The sequence below is a fragment of the Enhydra lutris genome, unplaced genomic scaffold, assembly GCF_002288905.1.
Source record: "Enhydra lutris kenyoni isolate GAN:26980312 unplaced genomic scaffold, ASM228890v2 scaffoldscaffold13, whole genome shotgun sequence".
Taxonomy (NCBI): domain Eukaryota; kingdom Metazoa; phylum Chordata; class Mammalia; order Carnivora; family Mustelidae; genus Enhydra; species Enhydra lutris.
The window spans coordinates 50,961,505-50,979,879 of NW_019154097.1; the positions used below are offsets into that span (position 1 = coordinate 50,961,505).

At 43.3% G+C, this 18,375-nt stretch overlaps 1 protein-coding gene across 4 annotated transcripts in view; it reads right to left on the minus strand.

Annotated features, from left to right (window-relative positions):
- LOC111146192 (lemur tyrosine kinase 2) overlaps positions 1-16,629 on the minus strand; it is an 83,555-nt gene extending 66,926 nt beyond the window's left edge. For 3 of the 4 annotated variants that reach the window (XM_022501631.1, XM_022501630.1, XM_022501629.1), the window contains exon 1: positions 16,521-16,629. In XM_022501631.1, coding sequence (XP_022357339.1) covers positions 16,521-16,608 — 88 coding nt within the window. In that variant the 5' untranslated portion in view covers positions 16,609-16,629. Of the gene's footprint in view, positions 1-16,512 lie in introns of all 4 variants that reach the window. The other variant, XM_022501632.1, reaches the window with a different exon arrangement.
- Between the last annotated feature and the right edge of the window lie 1,746 nt (positions 16,630-18,375).

Genomic DNA, 18,375 nt, shown 5'->3' on the forward strand with positions numbered 1-18,375 from the left:
TTGTTATGAGAAGAAACTTTTATTTCCAGGGTCAAATAAGATTATAAAAGTAGCATTCCTTCAGTGATTTTATGCTCTTATCTGGCAAAGATTTTCTTCCCATTACTAATCACACCCCAATAGGCACTATACTGGGATGGTTCTGACTTTTCTCACTATTAATAGTTTACCATTTATTCCCTAGGTCACAGACAACTTCCACATTCTTTGTTTACCCATTTTGCAATTCATGTTTAGTAATGTAACTATTCAGTTGTTTTCTTTAAAAAACAAGTTCTTTCCAAAAGCAGACTTTTCCCAACTTATGTTCTCCTGTGATAATGAGTATTTATTCACACCTGTGTTCTCCACACAGCTGCATTTCACTGGAAGCTGTCAGAGCAGGTTCGCTCTGCCCAAAAAGGAGGAATGCAAAGGGGCCCTCTCCCCTGCAGGAGCCCTGGGGACATGCTGGGCTGAGGGGAAAGCCCAGAGCACAAGGGGGACTCCACTGGGACACTGATAAGAGGAGGAAGAAAAAAGGAATCTTAACAGATGCCTTCTAAGATGTGACTCTGAATTTGCTTTGTTCTGAACACCGTGTACTCATCTGCTCAGGCCACCCTAACCGTTCCGCACACACCAGTGACTTGAACGACAGAAATCCCATGTCTCACAGTTCTGGAGGCTGGACATCCAACATCAAGGTGTGGCAGGGTTGGTCCCTTTTGAGCCTTTCTCCTTGGCTTGCAGAGGACAGCTGTGTTCACACTATGTCTTCACATGGTCTTTCTGCACATCCATGATATCTCTTTGTAGTTGCGTATTAGATTAGCAACTAAGGAGTTAATGGCCTTATATTAACATATTCACTTTTTTAAAGACCTCATCTCCAAATACTGTCACCTTCTGGGGGGCTGGGTATGGACAGGGACTCAGTTAGGTCCATAACACCGTGCATCCAATAATTCAGGGACACCCCCCCGACCCCGGCAGGAGATCCATCTTGGGCAGCACCCAGGACCAGTATATGCTGCCTTCCTCTTTGGCTTCCCAGGAAGCAGCAGGTTGGGAATGGAAAGGATCAGTGAGACAAGTGTCAGAGGCAGATGTCACCCTCCCGGGTTCTCTCTTCTCTGCCCTCTGGCCTCCGGAAATTCACAAGAGATTTATATGTCTACTTAACAGTTAAAACTGGTGGCCACTGGGCTGACTAGACAAAGGGAACTCGGTACAACTCAGGGAAGTTGGGGACCAGAGATCTTCCAAACTGGTCCTGACATAAAGTCCACTTCTAAATACAAAGTTTTGGCTTTTTCTTTTTCTTTTTTTCTGTAAAGTTAGGACTAATAATTGGATCTTTTCCAATATCCTGACAAGTAGCTTTACATCCTGGAGACCGAGTAAAGTGAATCATCAGCATACTACTTGGGGGAAAAAATTTAGACAATGATCGCAGATCACACATTTCGACTTAAAACCTCGAAACGACACACCCATCTATCATAAAGCTTTCTCGTGCACAGAATCTTAAGTCACTAAATGTTTTCCTTGCCTCTTAGTGTAACATATTTATAATAACATTAAATAATCTAGAACACCCCTAATATATTCTAATATTAAAGAGAGAAAATGAAACCTAGCACTAAATATGTCCAAGGACACAGACAGTAAACAGCGGATTGATGATCTCGCCGATGAATCAGAGATTCCACAAAGACCCCTAAGCCAGAATATCAACAGCCTAGAAAAACAAACCGCACTGTGTGCTAATCACAGTGAAGTGTTCTTTTTGTTCAAAAATGACTTTCAAGGTCAGCCAACCCAACTGTTCTCTCATACTTGCAGAAAGGTTATATAATTTGAGCGCTGACTGAATACCTGTGAATGAGATCATTTTGTATGAAGTTCCTGCTGTTTCTCTCAGCCTATTCCACCGAACTGTTACTAAAGTTTCATTTCATTCCAATTTAAAAAACACCAACGAGGATGAAGACTACCACAAAGGACTTTGTCTAACGTGGTAACAGTTCCGCCAAAGGAATGTCAGGTTCACAGGACTCCTGTGAGACGACTCTGCCCCGACCCCAGGGAAAACCATGGCAGGGATGATATTTTATGAACCAGAATCTTAATGAAGTCGATGGCATAGTCAGGCTGTGGAGTCATCGACAGTGCTCAGATGTCTGCCACAGCTCTGAATCAGGGTCTTCCTGCAGTCCAGGAAGCCAGCTCAGGAACAGGCAGCATCTGGTCCCAGAAGTAGAAACTCATGGCCAGTTTCCCAGGGCTTCTTCCCCCATAACTGGTCACTTCAGTGCCCGGCTAATATCTAAGGGAAAGGACATTCTGTCTTTCCATATGACTTCCTGTTGAAATGTGGAGAAATGTACAGGTAGATCAATGGTAGTACAGGAGTCACAACACTTAGCCAACACAATTTCTGCACAACAGGACCCAAAGGATGGGAGAAATGACCTAAATGTGTGCTCCTTACCTCCGTGGTGAGGGCAGTCCTTAAATACCCTAGAAAAACATGTCTAGCTTTTCCTTAAATTTTCCTATAAGACTGTGATATAGAGTCTATGGTCTCAGAAACTTTCTAGCTTCCTAATATCTCATTTAAACTCCTGCTAATACAGTCGTAATGTATTGTTAGGCTGTATGTCTTTGAAAGTTCTCCCTTCAGAGAGGAAGCAGATTGTGATGGATGCAGCCCAAATGGCCATAGGGATGGCTGGGACTTAAGGACGGGTACAGAGAATTCATTATATTCTTCTGTGTATGTTCAAAATTCCCCTCAATAAAGTTTTATTTTTTAAGTACTACCTTTGTAACGAAGCCAGAAACTGCTTAAGACACTGAGCTTGACAAGATTCTATAGTACATGCAGGCAATATTACCTAGGGTTTCCTCTCTGATAATGCTTCACTGATACGTCTTTATCTTTAAAAAATAGACCCAATGACAATTTAACCCAATATAACCAGGTGCCTCCAGACACTCAAGTGTCCAGCCCAAGAGAGAAGATCTATAGATAATTAAAAGAGCCAAGGGGGTGGGGTGTCTCCTATCCACACACCTGCCCCATCACCCTACTATGAAGTCCACGGGTCAGCAAGTCCCGCCCAACACATCCTTCATTCAACAAATGTTTACTAAGCATCTTCTACAGAACAGGCATTGCTATAGGTTCTGGGAATCTAGAAGACCCCACACTCACAGTTTACATTCTTGTGCAGGGAGACAGACTAAATACATAGCAGGTAAAAATATACAGCACCTCAGACGGTGATGAGCAATACGGAAAAATTAAGCAGCAGACTGGGGAGATTCATTATTTTACGTAAAGTGACTGGGGAACACATTTCTGATATTACAATTAACCCAAGAAATGACAGCAGTTTGGCCCCAAGTGGTTATATAATTCATGCTGATACTTAAATGGTGCTTACTACATGCCAGGCACCATTCCAAACTCACCCAATCCCACAACAAGCCTTTGAGGTAGGTACTACTATTTGCCTCATTTTAACATGGAGAAACTGAGTGATGCAGAGGTGAAGGTGCTTCTCCAAGGTCACAGCACCTATGTGACACTGTTATACCAATAAAGCTATCCAAAACTAAAGCTCTGTAGAAAATCACATATGTTGAGTTGTTCTCTTATGAATTATGTGTTAACTGAGAGAAGGGGCCCAGGAGAAAACACGGATGACAAAGAAGGATGTCCCTGATGACTAAGCCCTGGAAGGAAGCCAGGGCTGGAAAAGGATGGGATTTAGGGCATAAATCAAGAAGGTAGTCTCAAAGAGCTGGGAAAAAGAAAGGTGACATTCGTCTAGGACTCTGTGTTTCTCAATACCTATCTGTGAATCTTAAAAGTATACACAAAATATTTGCTCAATGAGCGTTATTCTTGGGATCCGCAGCACTCAGCAGATTCTAAAAAGGGTCCATTCCTCCACGAAAGCATATAATTTGATGGTATTTCTCATGTTTACAAGTTTATGATTACATTTTCTAAAAGAAGTATTTTTATCACTTTTAATTAAACAGTGCAACTTCATTTCACAGGTGGAAACTAAAACTAATTTTTTAAAAGATTTTATTTGAGAGAGAGAGAGCGAGCGTGAGCACAAGCAAGGGAGGGGTAAAGGGGCAAAGGGAAAGGCAGAGTCCCCACTGAGAGCTGAGCCCAATGCGGGGCTCAATCCCAGGAACCCAGGATCATGACCTAAGCTAAAGGCAGATGCTTAACCCACTGAGCCACCCAGGCACCCCTAAACTGTTATTCTTAAATTTTTTTTTAAAAAATTAAACATGAATGTGAGTTTTGGGCCTCTTTATAGAAGTCTGCACTTCAGTTTCCTAATTTTCAATAAACAATTACCTTTAGTAGTTCAAGAATCAATTATATGACAACTACAGTTAAATTTCATCTCTGGGGGTGCCTGGGTGGCTCAGTCACCTGAGCCACCAACTCTTGATCTCTCAACTCTTGATTCTGGCTGAGGTCATGATCTCAGGGTCATGGGATCAAGCACTGGGTCAGGCTCATTCTCAGTGTAGAGTCTGCTTGGGAATCTCTATCCCTCTAAGTCTGCCCCCAGACCCTGGCTCACAAGCTCTCTCAAATAGATAAATAAAATCTTTAAAAAAAATTCATCTCTGGGGGCGCCTGGGTGGCTCAGTGGGTTAAAGCCTCTGCCTTCAGCTCAGGTCATGATCCCAGGGTCCTGAGATTGAGCCCCGAATCGGGCTCTCTGCTCATCAGGGAGCCTGCTTCCCTTCCTCTCTCTGTCTGCCTCTCTGCCTGCTTGTGATCTGTCTGTCAAATAAATAAATGAAATCTTTAAAAAAAAAATTCATCTCTGTACTTTCAGATAGTAAATAGAAATAAACAGGGACACCTGGGTGGCTCAGTCGGTTGAGCAACTGACCCTTGATCTCTGCATAGGTCATGATCTCCGGGTGGTGGGATCCAGCCCTAAGTCGTGCTCTGCACTCAGTGTGGAGTCTGCTTGACATTCTCTCTCCTTCTCCCTCTGCTCCTCCTGCCTGTGCTCTCTCTCTCAAATGAATTAAGAAAGGAAGGAAGGAAGGAAGGGAGGGAAAAGAAAAGAAAGAAGTATCCAGAGGAGAAATGACTGCAATTAGTCTGTGTGCATGTGTGCATCACACAAATGAAAGCATTCTGAAAGTACTAAGCAGTGCACTTGGTGAATGGCAGCAGGGCGGGGGGTGGGGGTGGTGTCTGGCTGTTAAGGGCCCTCCCTCTGGATTCTGTCCACCACTGACTAGCAAAATGGACTCGAACTCACTACTGAACTTCTCTGGGCCTCAGGGCCTTCACCTGTAAGCTGGCACATCAGCTTTAAAATTCTCTATACAAGGATTCATAATTCCAAAATTTTATGAGTCTACCAAGTACCTGTATGGTTAATACCAGAAATCAGATCTTTTAGTAAAGTTAATTTTCTTTTTCTTAAAGAAAACGAAGATAAACAACAGATTTCTGGAGTGCACCCGGGCCCCAGGCCTCCGGTAGAGCACTCCCAGGGGACTATTTCGGTAAGTTTGTTATTTTTCTGTGCCTCACTAGCAATCAGTGTCCTGGTGTTGCCTTTTAATAATAGTCTAAAGTCAGAGTCAAGTGGGGCTCTGCGCTGTGACTGGCAGGCCGGATCCTTGGAAAGTAACCATTGCTGCTGACACAGAGAACCATCCTACACAGGCACACTGCCAGGTGGAACCAGGAAGAGGATTTTTTTTTCCCCCTTGTGGAAGGAGCACAGGCTGACTTTATCGGGGGTTTGGGGAAGAAACAGCAATGTGAAAAATACTTTCAACTGAAAAAGTCGGTTGAGCAACTGACCCTTGATCTCTGCAGCTCATCTGAGAGGCCACCAATAGACCACAAGGGTCTGGTTTCACAATTAAAAAAAAGCTGAAACTACACAATTTCACAATTACTAACTGGTTAAAGGAGCTACTACAAATGTGCAAAATGATTGCACACTCATCCTCCTCGACCTTCTAAATCTAAGACGCCTTAGAGATTTACTTCCTATAATTAAAGGTTGTGATGTTATCGTGTCAAACTAGAGTCTCCCGGGCAGTAGAACAAACAAGGAAAAAGACATTCTTGGGACGGACTTTGACCATGGGCCTCAAGGAGGAAAAAAAAAAAACCCATAAGCTTTTAAAATATTAAATAATAGTGTTTTCACTTTGGATAAAAGCAACTTCCCTCTCAAAAATCACTGTCATAGATGGTTGTAACTCGGTTATTTTTCTCCCACCCAAGGCATACAGATGTTGCCAAAAACAACAGTCCTGAAATATCTGTACTAGTATGTGAGCCCAGGATGTGTTCTTAATCAAACTGGATTTATTATACTATCATTACAATGTAGCAGTTTCAGAGATTAAATTGTGTACTTTCTTTAGCTCATCATAAGGCTATTTTGTACATACCAATACATCCACAGCAAATATACAAAAATGTATCAACTGGCTAAAAAAAAAAAGGAGCTTGTTGAAAATATGAAATAGGGGCATCTGGGTGGCTCAGTCGGTTAAACACTTGCCTTCAGCTCAGGTCATGTCCCAGGGTACTAGGATTGGGTCCCTCATCCTTGGCTCCCTACTCAGTGGGGAGCCTGCTTCTTCCTCTCCCTCTGCTTGTGCTCTCTCTCTTTCAAATAAGTAAATAAAATCTTAAAAAAAAAAAAAAAAAGAAAGAAAGAAAAGAAAAGAAAGATACGAAATGGGTTACAAATCCCAGGCTAGTCTAAAATAAACTAGCTTAGAAAAATGAACTTTTTGAGGGCGCCTGGGTGGCTCAGTGGGTTAAGCCGCTACCTTCGGCTCAGGTCATGATCTCGGGGTCCGGGGATCGAGTCCCGCATCGGGTTCTCTGCTCAGTGGGGAGCCTGCTTCACTCTCTCTCTCTCTTTCTGCCTGCCTCTCTGTCTATTTGTGATCTCTGCCTGTCAAATAAATAAATAAATAAAATCTTAAAAAAAAAAATAAATAAAAATAAACTTTTTGAAAGCAAGACGTTAATGACACGATATTATCCCAGAAAGAAACAACCCTGAAAGTTACTGAGCAGGTCATGAATCCAGGGCTCTCACACTCTCATGTGTACATCTCACCTAGGGAATCAGGAATGTCCCTGAGTTATGCCTCCTCTAGCTTAATTTCCTTGCTGAGCTGAGCTCCAGCAGGCAAAACCCTGGTCAGTCCGGGGCTGAGACCACGAGGCTCTCAGCTCACAGCTCTGGCATTTGACCGTCAGGCTACCAGCTCGCAGTTTCTACCGATTATTTATACAGGATATTTATAAAACATAAAGAGGTCATTATTCATACTGACCTCCAGAGAACAGGCTGAAATTAAAAAAAAAAAAAAAAAAAAGAGGGGGGGGGGTGCATTTAGAGCTGTAACTGTTCTGCCCTGCAGTGTTTAAATTCCTTTGCAGTTATCGCATACCTACTTTTCACAGTTAGATTCCTCAGAATGATATTCACATACCATGGTCAGGAGCAGAAGTCTCTCCAGAACTTAGATGTTGACATTAATTTTTAAAATCTAAATTGTTCTTCCTCCCTTGAGTCTCACTAGTTACCCAAGCCAAAGGATTTCCATCAAATAACTGATTTTATCTTATCTCTAGTACAAGATGAAATATTTATGTTGTGAGGGTAGAGAAATCACCACAAAAAGAAAGTACTACAAATGCAGATTTCCAGGCCAACCTCCAGAATTCTGATACCGTCGATTTGTTTGCCATTCAAAAATCTGCATTTCTACAAATGCCTTGGTGATTCTCATGCAAGTCCTGTTTTATAAAAAATATCTTCACTTTTTCCTGAAACGCTTTCAGCTCATCGGGTATCGTGGCATTTACATCAAAGCAAGGGGGAGGCCGAGCTAGTAGGAAGCATACAGGTGAACAAGATTCACCACAAATAGGGGTGCCTGGGTGGCTCAGTGGGTTAAAGCCTCTGCTTTCGGCTCGGGTCGTGATCCCAGGGTCCTGGGATCGAGCCCCACATCAGGCTCTCTGCTCAGCAGGGAGCCTGCTTCCCCCTCTCTCTCTGCCTGCCTCTCTGCCTACTTGTGATCTCTCTCTGTCAAATAAATAAATAAAAATCTTAAAAAAAAAAAAAAAGAAAAAAAAAGATTCACCACAAATAAAAATTGTTGGTGCTGGGTTATGGGTACCTGAAGATCCACTATATCATTTACTCTACTTTTGAATATGTTTGAAATTATCCAGAACAAAAAGTGAAAAGAAATGAAAAACTCTGCAAACAGATCAAAACAAGTCTACAGCTCCTTGTCAACTTTTACCAATCAAAAAGTTACCAATTAAAGGAGTTACTTACAATCCTTTCCAACAATTGCCAAAGCTGACAGACCCGTGCTGAAATAATTCGCTCAGAGATTAGGCTGCTTTTTGAGACAGTAAATCACATCTATCTTTCAAATATCTATTGCTCTAAAAATAAAAATAACATCCTGCCAATATCATTATATCACAAACATGGGATGTAGAGTGCTTAAGGTAATGCTGACAGTTGGTTAATCGGTGGTCAAGGGACAGGAAGAACCCATGGGCAGGGCCCTTCCAAGTCATTTGTTCCTAAGAGGTCCTTTGTCCTTCCAAAATCTCTTTCTCTCTTCTTCCCAACACATAGGATTAGCTATAGGAAGTAGAGGATCAAAGCCCCATTACACAGGGATGCCTGGGTGGCTCAGTGGGTGAAAGCCTCTGCCTTCGGCTCAGGTCATGATCTCAGGGTCCTGGGATCGAGCCCCGCATCGGGCTCTCTGCTCAGTGGGGAGCCTGCTTCCTCCTCTCTCTCCCTGCCTGCCTCTCTGCCTGCTTGTGATCTCTGTCTGTCAAATAAATAAATAAAATCTTTTAAAAAACAAACAAAAAAACCAAAAAACCAAAAAACAAACAAATAAACCCATTACATATGCCCCAGCAGCAATGAGCAAATCCAGGACCCAGATCTTGTTTCTAATATCATTCTCCAAAAAAAGGTACCAGCCTGAAGATAAGGCTAATCCTAGGGCTGGACAGGGAGAGATATAAGATGAGCCTACAGCTTCGTCAGTGCCAGAAAGTAAGAAACTGCATTAAAAAAAAAAAAGTGGAGGTAGTGATACCAGAGCCAACAAGGAACTCCCAATGGCCAAAGCTGGCACAATTGAAGCAGCAAAATAAATAACCTGATATTGGATTATAACCCCAAATGTAAAATCGATATCAACTCTGATATAAATAATTGAGTAAGAAAATTAATGGGGAAGAAAGTTGAATCTCCCATACTGGAGAATTCCAGATAATGTGTGTAGGCACTTGTCCAGGAGGTGGAGCCTAACTCACCGCCCCTCAAATGTGGGCTGTACATGTATGCACCATGGAGAAGGGAAGGAAAAGAAACTTCACCACGGAGAAAGCTGACAAATAGGTGATCACAATCAGGTGATCACATGACCAGTCTGTTGAAAGCATGTACTCTTGACACGATGTGATTAGAACAGCACTTTATCTCTGTGGTCTTCCTCCCAAAAACATGTCACCCCAGCCTAATAATGAGAAAAACATCAAACTCCTCAAGAACAGTCAAGATCATCAAAAAAGAGGAACACGGCAAAGGAGCCGAAGTAGACGTTGACACCTAGATGTAAGGTGGTATCCTGGGACAGAAAAGGACACTAGGGAAACACTGAAGAAATACGAAGTATGGACTTCAGTTAATAATCACATATTCGGGGGCGCCTGGGTGGCTCAGTGGGTTAAGCCTCTGCCTTAGAGTAAGGTCATGATCTCAGGGTCTTGGGATCGAGCCCCACATCGGGTTCTCTGTTTAGCAGTGATCCTGCTTCCCCCCCACCCCCCCCCCGCCTGCCTCTCTGCCTACTTGTTATCTCTCTCTCTCTCTCTCTCTCTGTGTCAAATAAATAAATAAATAAAATCTTTTTTTTTTTTTAATCACACATTCGTATTGGCTCCTTATCATACAAATGTAAGACGTTAAGAGGGAAAACTGGGCAAAGGATATGCAAGAACTCTTTGTACTGTCTTTGCAACTTTTCTCTAAATCTAAAATTGTTCTGAAAGAGGTTTATTATTTAAAAATAAGACAACTACAAATGGCCTCATTCCAGGCAGTGGGCTGTGGATGGATGAAAAGCAAAGTCTGCAGGAGAATGAGAGGCTGTAAGCGCACATCCTCTCCTTTTGGCTCACACACTCTCCAGAGGACTGGTCTGTGAACTTCGGTCTCCAGCCCCATCCTCACCCACAAACTGCTGAGCATCCACACCCTGTGAGATACCATGCAAACACCAGAAACACCGAGGAGACAGAACACAGTCCTTGCAGTCCGGGTCAAGAGACGAGGCTTAAAGAAATGAGTGGCATTTGCTAAGTGCAAATGGTAGACTGGTAGAGCCGATCCAAACTTTTTTTTGATCAAAGCCCGTCAGTAAATTTTCTTCACATTCCTTTCATTTCACGCACACTGATTTACAGAGCATTAAAAATATGTTAGTGTACCAATATATTCTGTACCTTAAAAAGTCACATAAGTCAAAATTTTTAAAGAATGAAATGAAAGTAAATAAAAACTGAAGCTCAAATGTTTTCATCCTGCACCCAACAGAACATCTTGTTCCACCAGTGAACACTCTGGTAGGAGTTCATTGCGGGAGGCAATCTCTAGGATCTGGGCAAGAAGAAAGGTCTTGGTAGGGAGATTGGGGCAGCAAAGGGCTGAAAAGAAAAGACCAGAAACAAAAAGACAACAGCAGAGAGGTGCTGGAAGAGCCAAACAAGAGAGAGAATGTAAGGAGAGCTGGGAATAATTTACAAATGAGAAGCAGATTAATTTTGCTCTTGAAGTGCCACTAAAGGTGGACAGTGGAGGCAGGGACCACAGATGCCCTACGGCGGAAATCTGGTTGCACTGACTTTTCCTGACTAAGGCTTCCCAAACTGGGTTCCGATGCCAGAGGCCAGGGGCTATTCTAGCCATGGCACATGGGTCTTGGCGCACCTATCTGACTTGATGGTAATTTAGGCCTTTTAAAAAGACACGTTACACAGTAAAATGCAAAATCTGCCAAACTGTTCAAAATACTGCCAAGCTGTGCCACCACTATCCCTGCAAGCCCCAGGAGGGCAGAAGAGTACAGGGGCTTAGCACTGGCTTAGAAACCAAGATGGGCCATAGAGAATGAGAGGTACTCCCCATGCTGTGGTTTGGGGCACCTGAGGCATCTAGTGTCAACAATCCTTATCTTTCCCATTTGACTCACAATAAAGTTAAATGAAATTTGGAATCTCTGCATTGTGCTAACCTTTGAGGGGAGAAAAATATCTTTTTTTAAACACTGAGGTTATTTTTCTGATATGCCTGTTCTTTGTGGCAAATAACTGCAATGCCAAGGCACGGTTCCAAATTAGTCACTTGCTAACAATTTAAAAATACTTCACTCCAATATTTTGCTCTGACACACCGATTTTACCATATTTTCTCCATTTTTTCTTACGTGGTCTTTACCTGATGATTTACAGAAAAGTTGAGACCTGAAACTAAAAACAACCCTAGATAGGAGTGTTTTAGACCAGGATCATTTGTACAACTTCTCCTCTTTCTAATATTCCTTTCCTCGTGCCTGAGTAATAAATAAACCTCTTAAGGAAAGCCTGGCTGGCTTAGACGGGGGAGCATGTGGCTCTTGATATTGGTATCAACTCATGTTGGTATCAACTCAACTCTTCGACTCGACATGGTTATCAACTCATGCTGAGTGTGGTGATTACTTAAATAAGCTTTAAAAAGATAATAAAATAAGATAAACAGACCTTTTAAGAAAAGAAACAAAAGACTACAAAAACACATGACTTTTTAAAAGAGAGGGAGGAAGAAACTCAGTTATAGTCATCTCTCCAAACGACACCTTCTAAGGGCCCAGCTTAGCAGGCTGTTTTCAGGGATGCTTCATTCAAATATACATTTTGTTTGGGATCAGCTAACCTGCATTGCTCATGGTTCCTTTAGGTACATTAAAACCAGAAACTGTTCACATGCAAGAGCTTTAATAATCTTGACATTTGAAAACAGGTTTATTACATAAAAGTGGACTAATCCAGATCATCCTAAAAATTTCTAGCACAATTCCCCAACATTACGAGTTTCAAGAAGTAACAATACCAGCCTATGTATTATCCTTAAATCAGCCAGATTTCTCTGTGAAAGAGCTCTTCTTTACCCATCATACAAGTTATTTTAAGTTTTTAAATCCAGTAAACTCTGGGCATGCCATGATAAGCAGCTACCACTTGGAGTTCATTCTCTGAACCATACCACTCACCATTGGTCGATTCCATGGTAACCCCTCAATTTTACAAGGAAATCTGAAGCAATGAAGAAGCCTAATGTAGCAGGCATGGCACACCACCATGACATGACCTCCCACAACTCTTAGGGTAAATATCATTATCCGTTTTCTGAGTTGAGTTCTGAGAAGCTTGGAAGGTCAAGGAACTGGCCCAAGGTCTCAACACTATTGAAGTGGCAAGGGAAGGCCTCCCATCCAGACCAACTCCAAAGTCCAAGCTCTGTCCTCCCACAACATCCGCTCTTCTTATGATTGGTTCATGACTTTCACTCTTTTTTTTTTTTTTTTTTAAGATTTTGTTTGTTTGACAGACAGAGATCACAAGTAGGCAGAGAGGCAGACAGAGAGGAAGGGAAGCAGGCTCCCTGCTGAGCAGAGAGCCCGATATGGGGCTCGATCCCAGGACCCTGGAATCATGACCCGAGGCGAAGGCAGAGGCTTTAACCCACTGAGCCACCTAGGCGCCCCCATGACTTTCACTCTTAACAGGACTCAAAGGTTGGCTTAATATGTCCACCTACAACGACTCTTTTGAAGACTCATTTGTTGCAGAACCCCTTACGGTTCTTTTACATTTTACATTTTTACATTTTACATTTCATTTACATTATAAAGTCTTCTTTGTGACATGTTACAGCTGCTATCTAAGTGACACAGCAGACCTGAGGACTCCCTAAATTTCAAGAGAATTGCATGAACAGTCAACACATTGATATCGCCCAAACTGTAGGGATTTGATAACTTCAATGCTGATCAGCTACAAAACTGTTGGACAGGCTTCCTAATTTCTGTGCAAGTGAGCATATTTAGTTAACCCCAAAATACCACGAACTGAGAGCAACTACAACACTCCCAACCGAAATCAAATCACAAGCCCTACAGCCATAAATCCTGAAAATCTCTGCATTGAAATCCTGTTGAAAATCATTTTTATTTCTCAGAAGCTATTGAAATAAACACAAAAATTCACACTTTTAGAAAGCACTTCCTTTACTGCAGAATCTTTTTCAAGATCCAAGTCTGTTTGTTTAATCTAAAATGAGAGCCCCGGTTTCACAAGCCGCTGTTTAATAAGTAGCCGAGTCCCACCGGCTTCACAGACTTCCGTGAGCTCCTTTATCTGGAACTGCTAAAAGCTTCCTCTGTACTCGGTGACCTAATATGCCACAGAACAATAGAAGTGGGTTTCCTTGTCTAACCACTATCCTAATATTAATAACAAACTGGACTTAGAGGAATGCCTTCACAAATACAAACAGACGATCTTTACGATGTGAATCCCAAGAATCTTACAATAGGTACATAAATGTTTTCTAGGAGAAGAATGATCTGATAACTATGACCAGGAGAAAATAATTTCTCAACTTTAACCTTAGTTCGGTAATTTCACTATGTGTGAAAACAGTGGACTCTCTCCCTTTATGGAAGCTTCCTAGTGAGGACCAAGGGGATCCATCTGCCTAACAAGGGCCCTTGCAGAAATAGACATTCTCAGCAAGAGGCCCCCAAAGAGGGTGTAAGCAACTCCCAGAGCAATAGAGGCCCAAAATAAAGTTCAAGCAAGAAATGTCTTCCTTGTACACCTGAAACTAATATAACACTGTATGTTACCTAACTGGAATTAAAATAAAAACTTAAAAACAAACAAATGAAATGCCTTTTTGCCTGATGGGCAAAGGCAATCCACATAACTTACAAAGCTTAATTATGACTGAATGGGTAAGTATCCTTTTCAACCTCCAAACCTAGAAATGAATTTTGGCTTAATTTTAGTTAACTGACTTATTTCTTTCTGCACGCAAAGGTTAAATTCAAGCATTTTTCTCAACCTATTTTTGATATGCCGTGCTTTCTTCAAGGCATTATTAACCAGTTTGAAATTCAAGGAGAAAGAATAATGCCAAGGAGACAAACGACACTATGCGATGGCTCTATCCTTAATACGAAAATGGCCAGTCCTCCCAGATAATCAAAGGCTTGAGAGTTACTATGTTTTTAACACTTAACTGCTCTTTTATCTAGCATATATGTTCAAGAGGGGTTCGTCTTTGTTAACCAGTGAGATCACTTCCCAGGATTAGCTCAAAGGTTTCTTTATTCTTCTTGGCCTAATACATCTTCATCAAGAATCCATCTCTGTTACCGGGATTAATAATCTCTTTTGGACAGAAATACAAACCCCCAAATCTATGTATGATTATGCATCTTTTCCACAGAATTTAACCTTAGGAAACTGTCATTCATATGCCATATATCTAATCATATACCTTCTGATCAACAGAATATGAAGGGAAAATCTGCAAAAGCTGCTACAAGTTAGCAAATATTTATGCTTTGTTTATGTCAAAATCTGGTATTTCTACTTATGGATTAATTGTCCTGATTGTTTTGTTTTACAACGCTCCCAAAAAACCTCAGATTTTATGATTCACAGCTCCACAGAAGAGTGGAAGAATGGAATAAAAGTCCTGTTAAAAGGTTTATAGGCAGACACTCACACAGAACCTGTCTTTCAAAAAATATAAAAATTTAAGTGCAAAGTCATCTGGAAACTTCTTGAATCCCTCTCACGAAATACTCTCTGTCCACTATCCTACTCTAGTGCTAATTTTCAATTTCACCATCGGTTTCTTTCAATATCAACATCAACATCTTTCTATTTGGCATTTTATAACTTCCCAGGTATGTTTTGTGACTCTTACCTGAGCAACATACACTTCGAATAAGATTTATTTTTCTTATCTATCAGATCAGAAAACAGAATTCACCTAACAAATATTTGATCTAAGGCAGTGGCAAAAATTTAGCAATACATTACATGGTACAATGGTAACAGTTAATACTCAACTAAAGGACACTCAATGACATAACCGGGTGTAGCTCTGGAAACAATTATACATAACTTTCATTGTAGATGTGTTTGTCTTTACGGGGGAAGGTAACTTCCACATTGTGTACCCAGTGAACATCATTTAAAAATAACTCTTAACCTCAGGAGTATGCCTAAACATTTACAAGGCTTGCTTGAAGTGGGGAAGTGGAAATATCACACAACTAGGGGAATCCAAGACCTGGGTATTAGATGTGGCTCGGGGGACAATTTAGCTGTGTCACCTTGGCTAGGTCATTTGACCCCCAGGGCCTCAGTATCTTCAACTGCAAAACAAAGATATCCAACTCAATTTTCTTTAAGGCCTCTTCCAATACTAAAATTTCACGAATCTACGAAGTTTCAGTCTCTCCTTAAAGATAAACACTAGATCTTACCCCAGATTTTTTTTTCCTTTAAGGAAAAAACAAAAACAAACAAACAAACAAACAAACAAAAAAACCAACTTGGGACACTTTCCTGGGATAAAGTTTTATCTGGGAGAATAACCCACAACTGAAAACGATGTTGAGAAAATGGGGAGAAAAAAAGAAAATCACACCCTGACGTAGCTAAAATAGAAACTTCAATCACCCTTGGGTCATTCTGTCAATAGTTATTCAAAGGCTGCTACTCTAATCACTGGCTTCCTAAAATAGAAATATTTACAGAGTTGTTTCCTTCTCATCCCCAGAAATTCAATCCGAATAAAAAGCACAGCATCTAAAATCAATTTACAACTTCAGAACAAGTTGCAGGGAGCGAAGGAAACTCCGCACGTCTCACCAAGTCATTTGCATTTAAGTAGGATTAGGGCTAAGAAACGGTTCTTATTATAAGATGTGAGAAACGCACAGGAGACAGGTGACATCTGAAAGGGAAGCAGAACTGCCAGAAAAGGATGTAGGCTGAGAACCTTCGGGCAACAGGTTCAGAACTGGTACCGCAGCCTACCCCGGGAGGGGTCGATCGGCAGCTCGCTTGCCGCCCTCCCCAGCCCCAACCGCATCGCCTCGCCCCCGCTTCGGCCCTGGAGAGGCTGCCCGCTCCCCCACCCAACGCCCCTGCGGCAGAAACCTCCCTAATCGCGCGCTTCCCCGGGCCTCCCGCCCCGGCAGTCTCTCCGATTCCTCGGCGACGACGCCGGACCGGGCCCGCAGCCTCCTCCACGGCCACCCCCGTCGCAGTGGCCCCGAAGCCTGGGTTCCCGCAGCCCCGTCCCCGCAGCTGGCCCGCTCACCTGCACCTGTTTGCGGAAGTGGCGCGGCCCCGGCACTGCCGGCGGCCAGGAGCAAGAGCAGCAGCAGCAACGCCGGCGGCCCCGGCATCTCGCCCACGGCGCGGCCCCGGGGCCGGCTCTCGGGTCGCCTTCCGTCGGTCTCTCCGTCAGTCGGTCCTGCCTGCCTCAGCGGCACCCGCGCCGGCTGCTCCTGAGCACACGTCGCTTCGGCCAAACCTCAGCCTGACTCCTGGTCCGCACCCGCCGCCCGGGCCACAGAAACACCATCCTTCCCGCCCGCCCGCCTGTGCCGCCGCCGCCGCCACCTCTCAAAAGCAGCAACGGCAGCAGCCCTGCGGAGCGGCGGGCCAGGGTAGCCGCGCTCCCGCCGCCATGATGGGCTGCGTCATGTGACGTAGGCGGGGGCGGGACGCCGTGACGAACGGCCCATCCAGCCAATGGTCAGTACCACACCGGCCCGAGAGGCCCCGCCCATCAGTCTGAAAGAGGGAGGGTGGCAGCCGGTGCGCCCCCTGCAGACGGAGGAGTGCGTGGGCAGCAGGTAATGCCGACAATTATTTTAATTTTTTAAATACAGGGAAGTATAAAAGACACAATAAAAAGCATCAGAATCCATCTGAATTTTTTCAGTATTTTAAAATGAGCAAAAATAGACTTGTTTTTGTTTTCTGCCTTTTTTGTCATAGCCGTTTTAGGCCATTCTGCTTAGGTTGACCTATACATCCTACCGGCCATCAAAGACACCCGGGCTTTCATTTCAGTTCAAGAAGAATGTAATGGCTCTCCCCTCACACCCACTGACTCAGCTCCTGAGCTTAAGATGTTCCCTTTGCCAAGAGTGCCCTTCCTGTCCTCTCTTGGCCACCTGGCACGCTCTTTCCACTGTCAAGAGTCACCTAAAAGCTGACGTCACCTAAAAAGGCCCCGCCCAGCTCCCGGAGAAATGACTGGCATCTCCTAGTGCCCCGCCCTGTCCCTAGACAGACTGCTATCCCAGCCGTCATATTTCATTGTTCCTGTGACTGGAAGCTCCCTGAGAACAGGCACTGTGCCCACGTCAATGGGAGTACCCTAGGGGCTGGCACGGGGCCTGACTCCGATAGTTGTTTTCTAAAGGAATAGTGCCCTGTCCTGGTGCTGGGCACTCCCAGCTGCCCACTTTTCCCTGCCAAGAGACAAGGTCCAGCCAACAGGTGAGGAGAGACCATAGTCCTGCTGAAAACGTACAGAAACTTCCAGGCAGAAGTAACAAAATACTTAGAAGCCTAGAGGTTGGGAAAATGCTGGGCTTTTCTGAAGAATGTACTTGTACCAGTTTGTGCATGAGAGGAACTGATTTGGATCTTATCAGATGGAGCTCTATAAACTGCCAACAGGGGAGCCCAGTTCTTGGAACTCCTCAAATGTCCATCCTAAATGTCAGCTCTTGGCAGTGCTAAGCCAGCATTGGACACACAGACCATGCCCCAGGGAATATTTGCTGAATGATTAAGGCAAGCCAATAAACACCTAAATAAACAAATAGCTGGAATGTGAAGAAGTACTGCTTTAAATCATCCCTGCCTGCTGACCTCTGTTTGGGATAGGGGAGGTAGGCAAAGGTCTAGAAAAGAGATGCAATCACTCTGTTGTGTTTCTGCTTCTATGAGGAAGCTCTAGACTTTGAGTTTGAGGAAGCCAGGGAATGCTCATGCTGGGTGTTGGGAGGAGTCACAGCTGGACTTTGGCAGCCATGTTGGCCCAAGCAAGGCCCTGCCTCAGAAACCTTGTGGTTAGTAATCATAATTAAAGTGCACCCCAACAGCACCATGTTAGACCACAATCCCAAAGCACGTTTCATTACTATTTGAGCAAA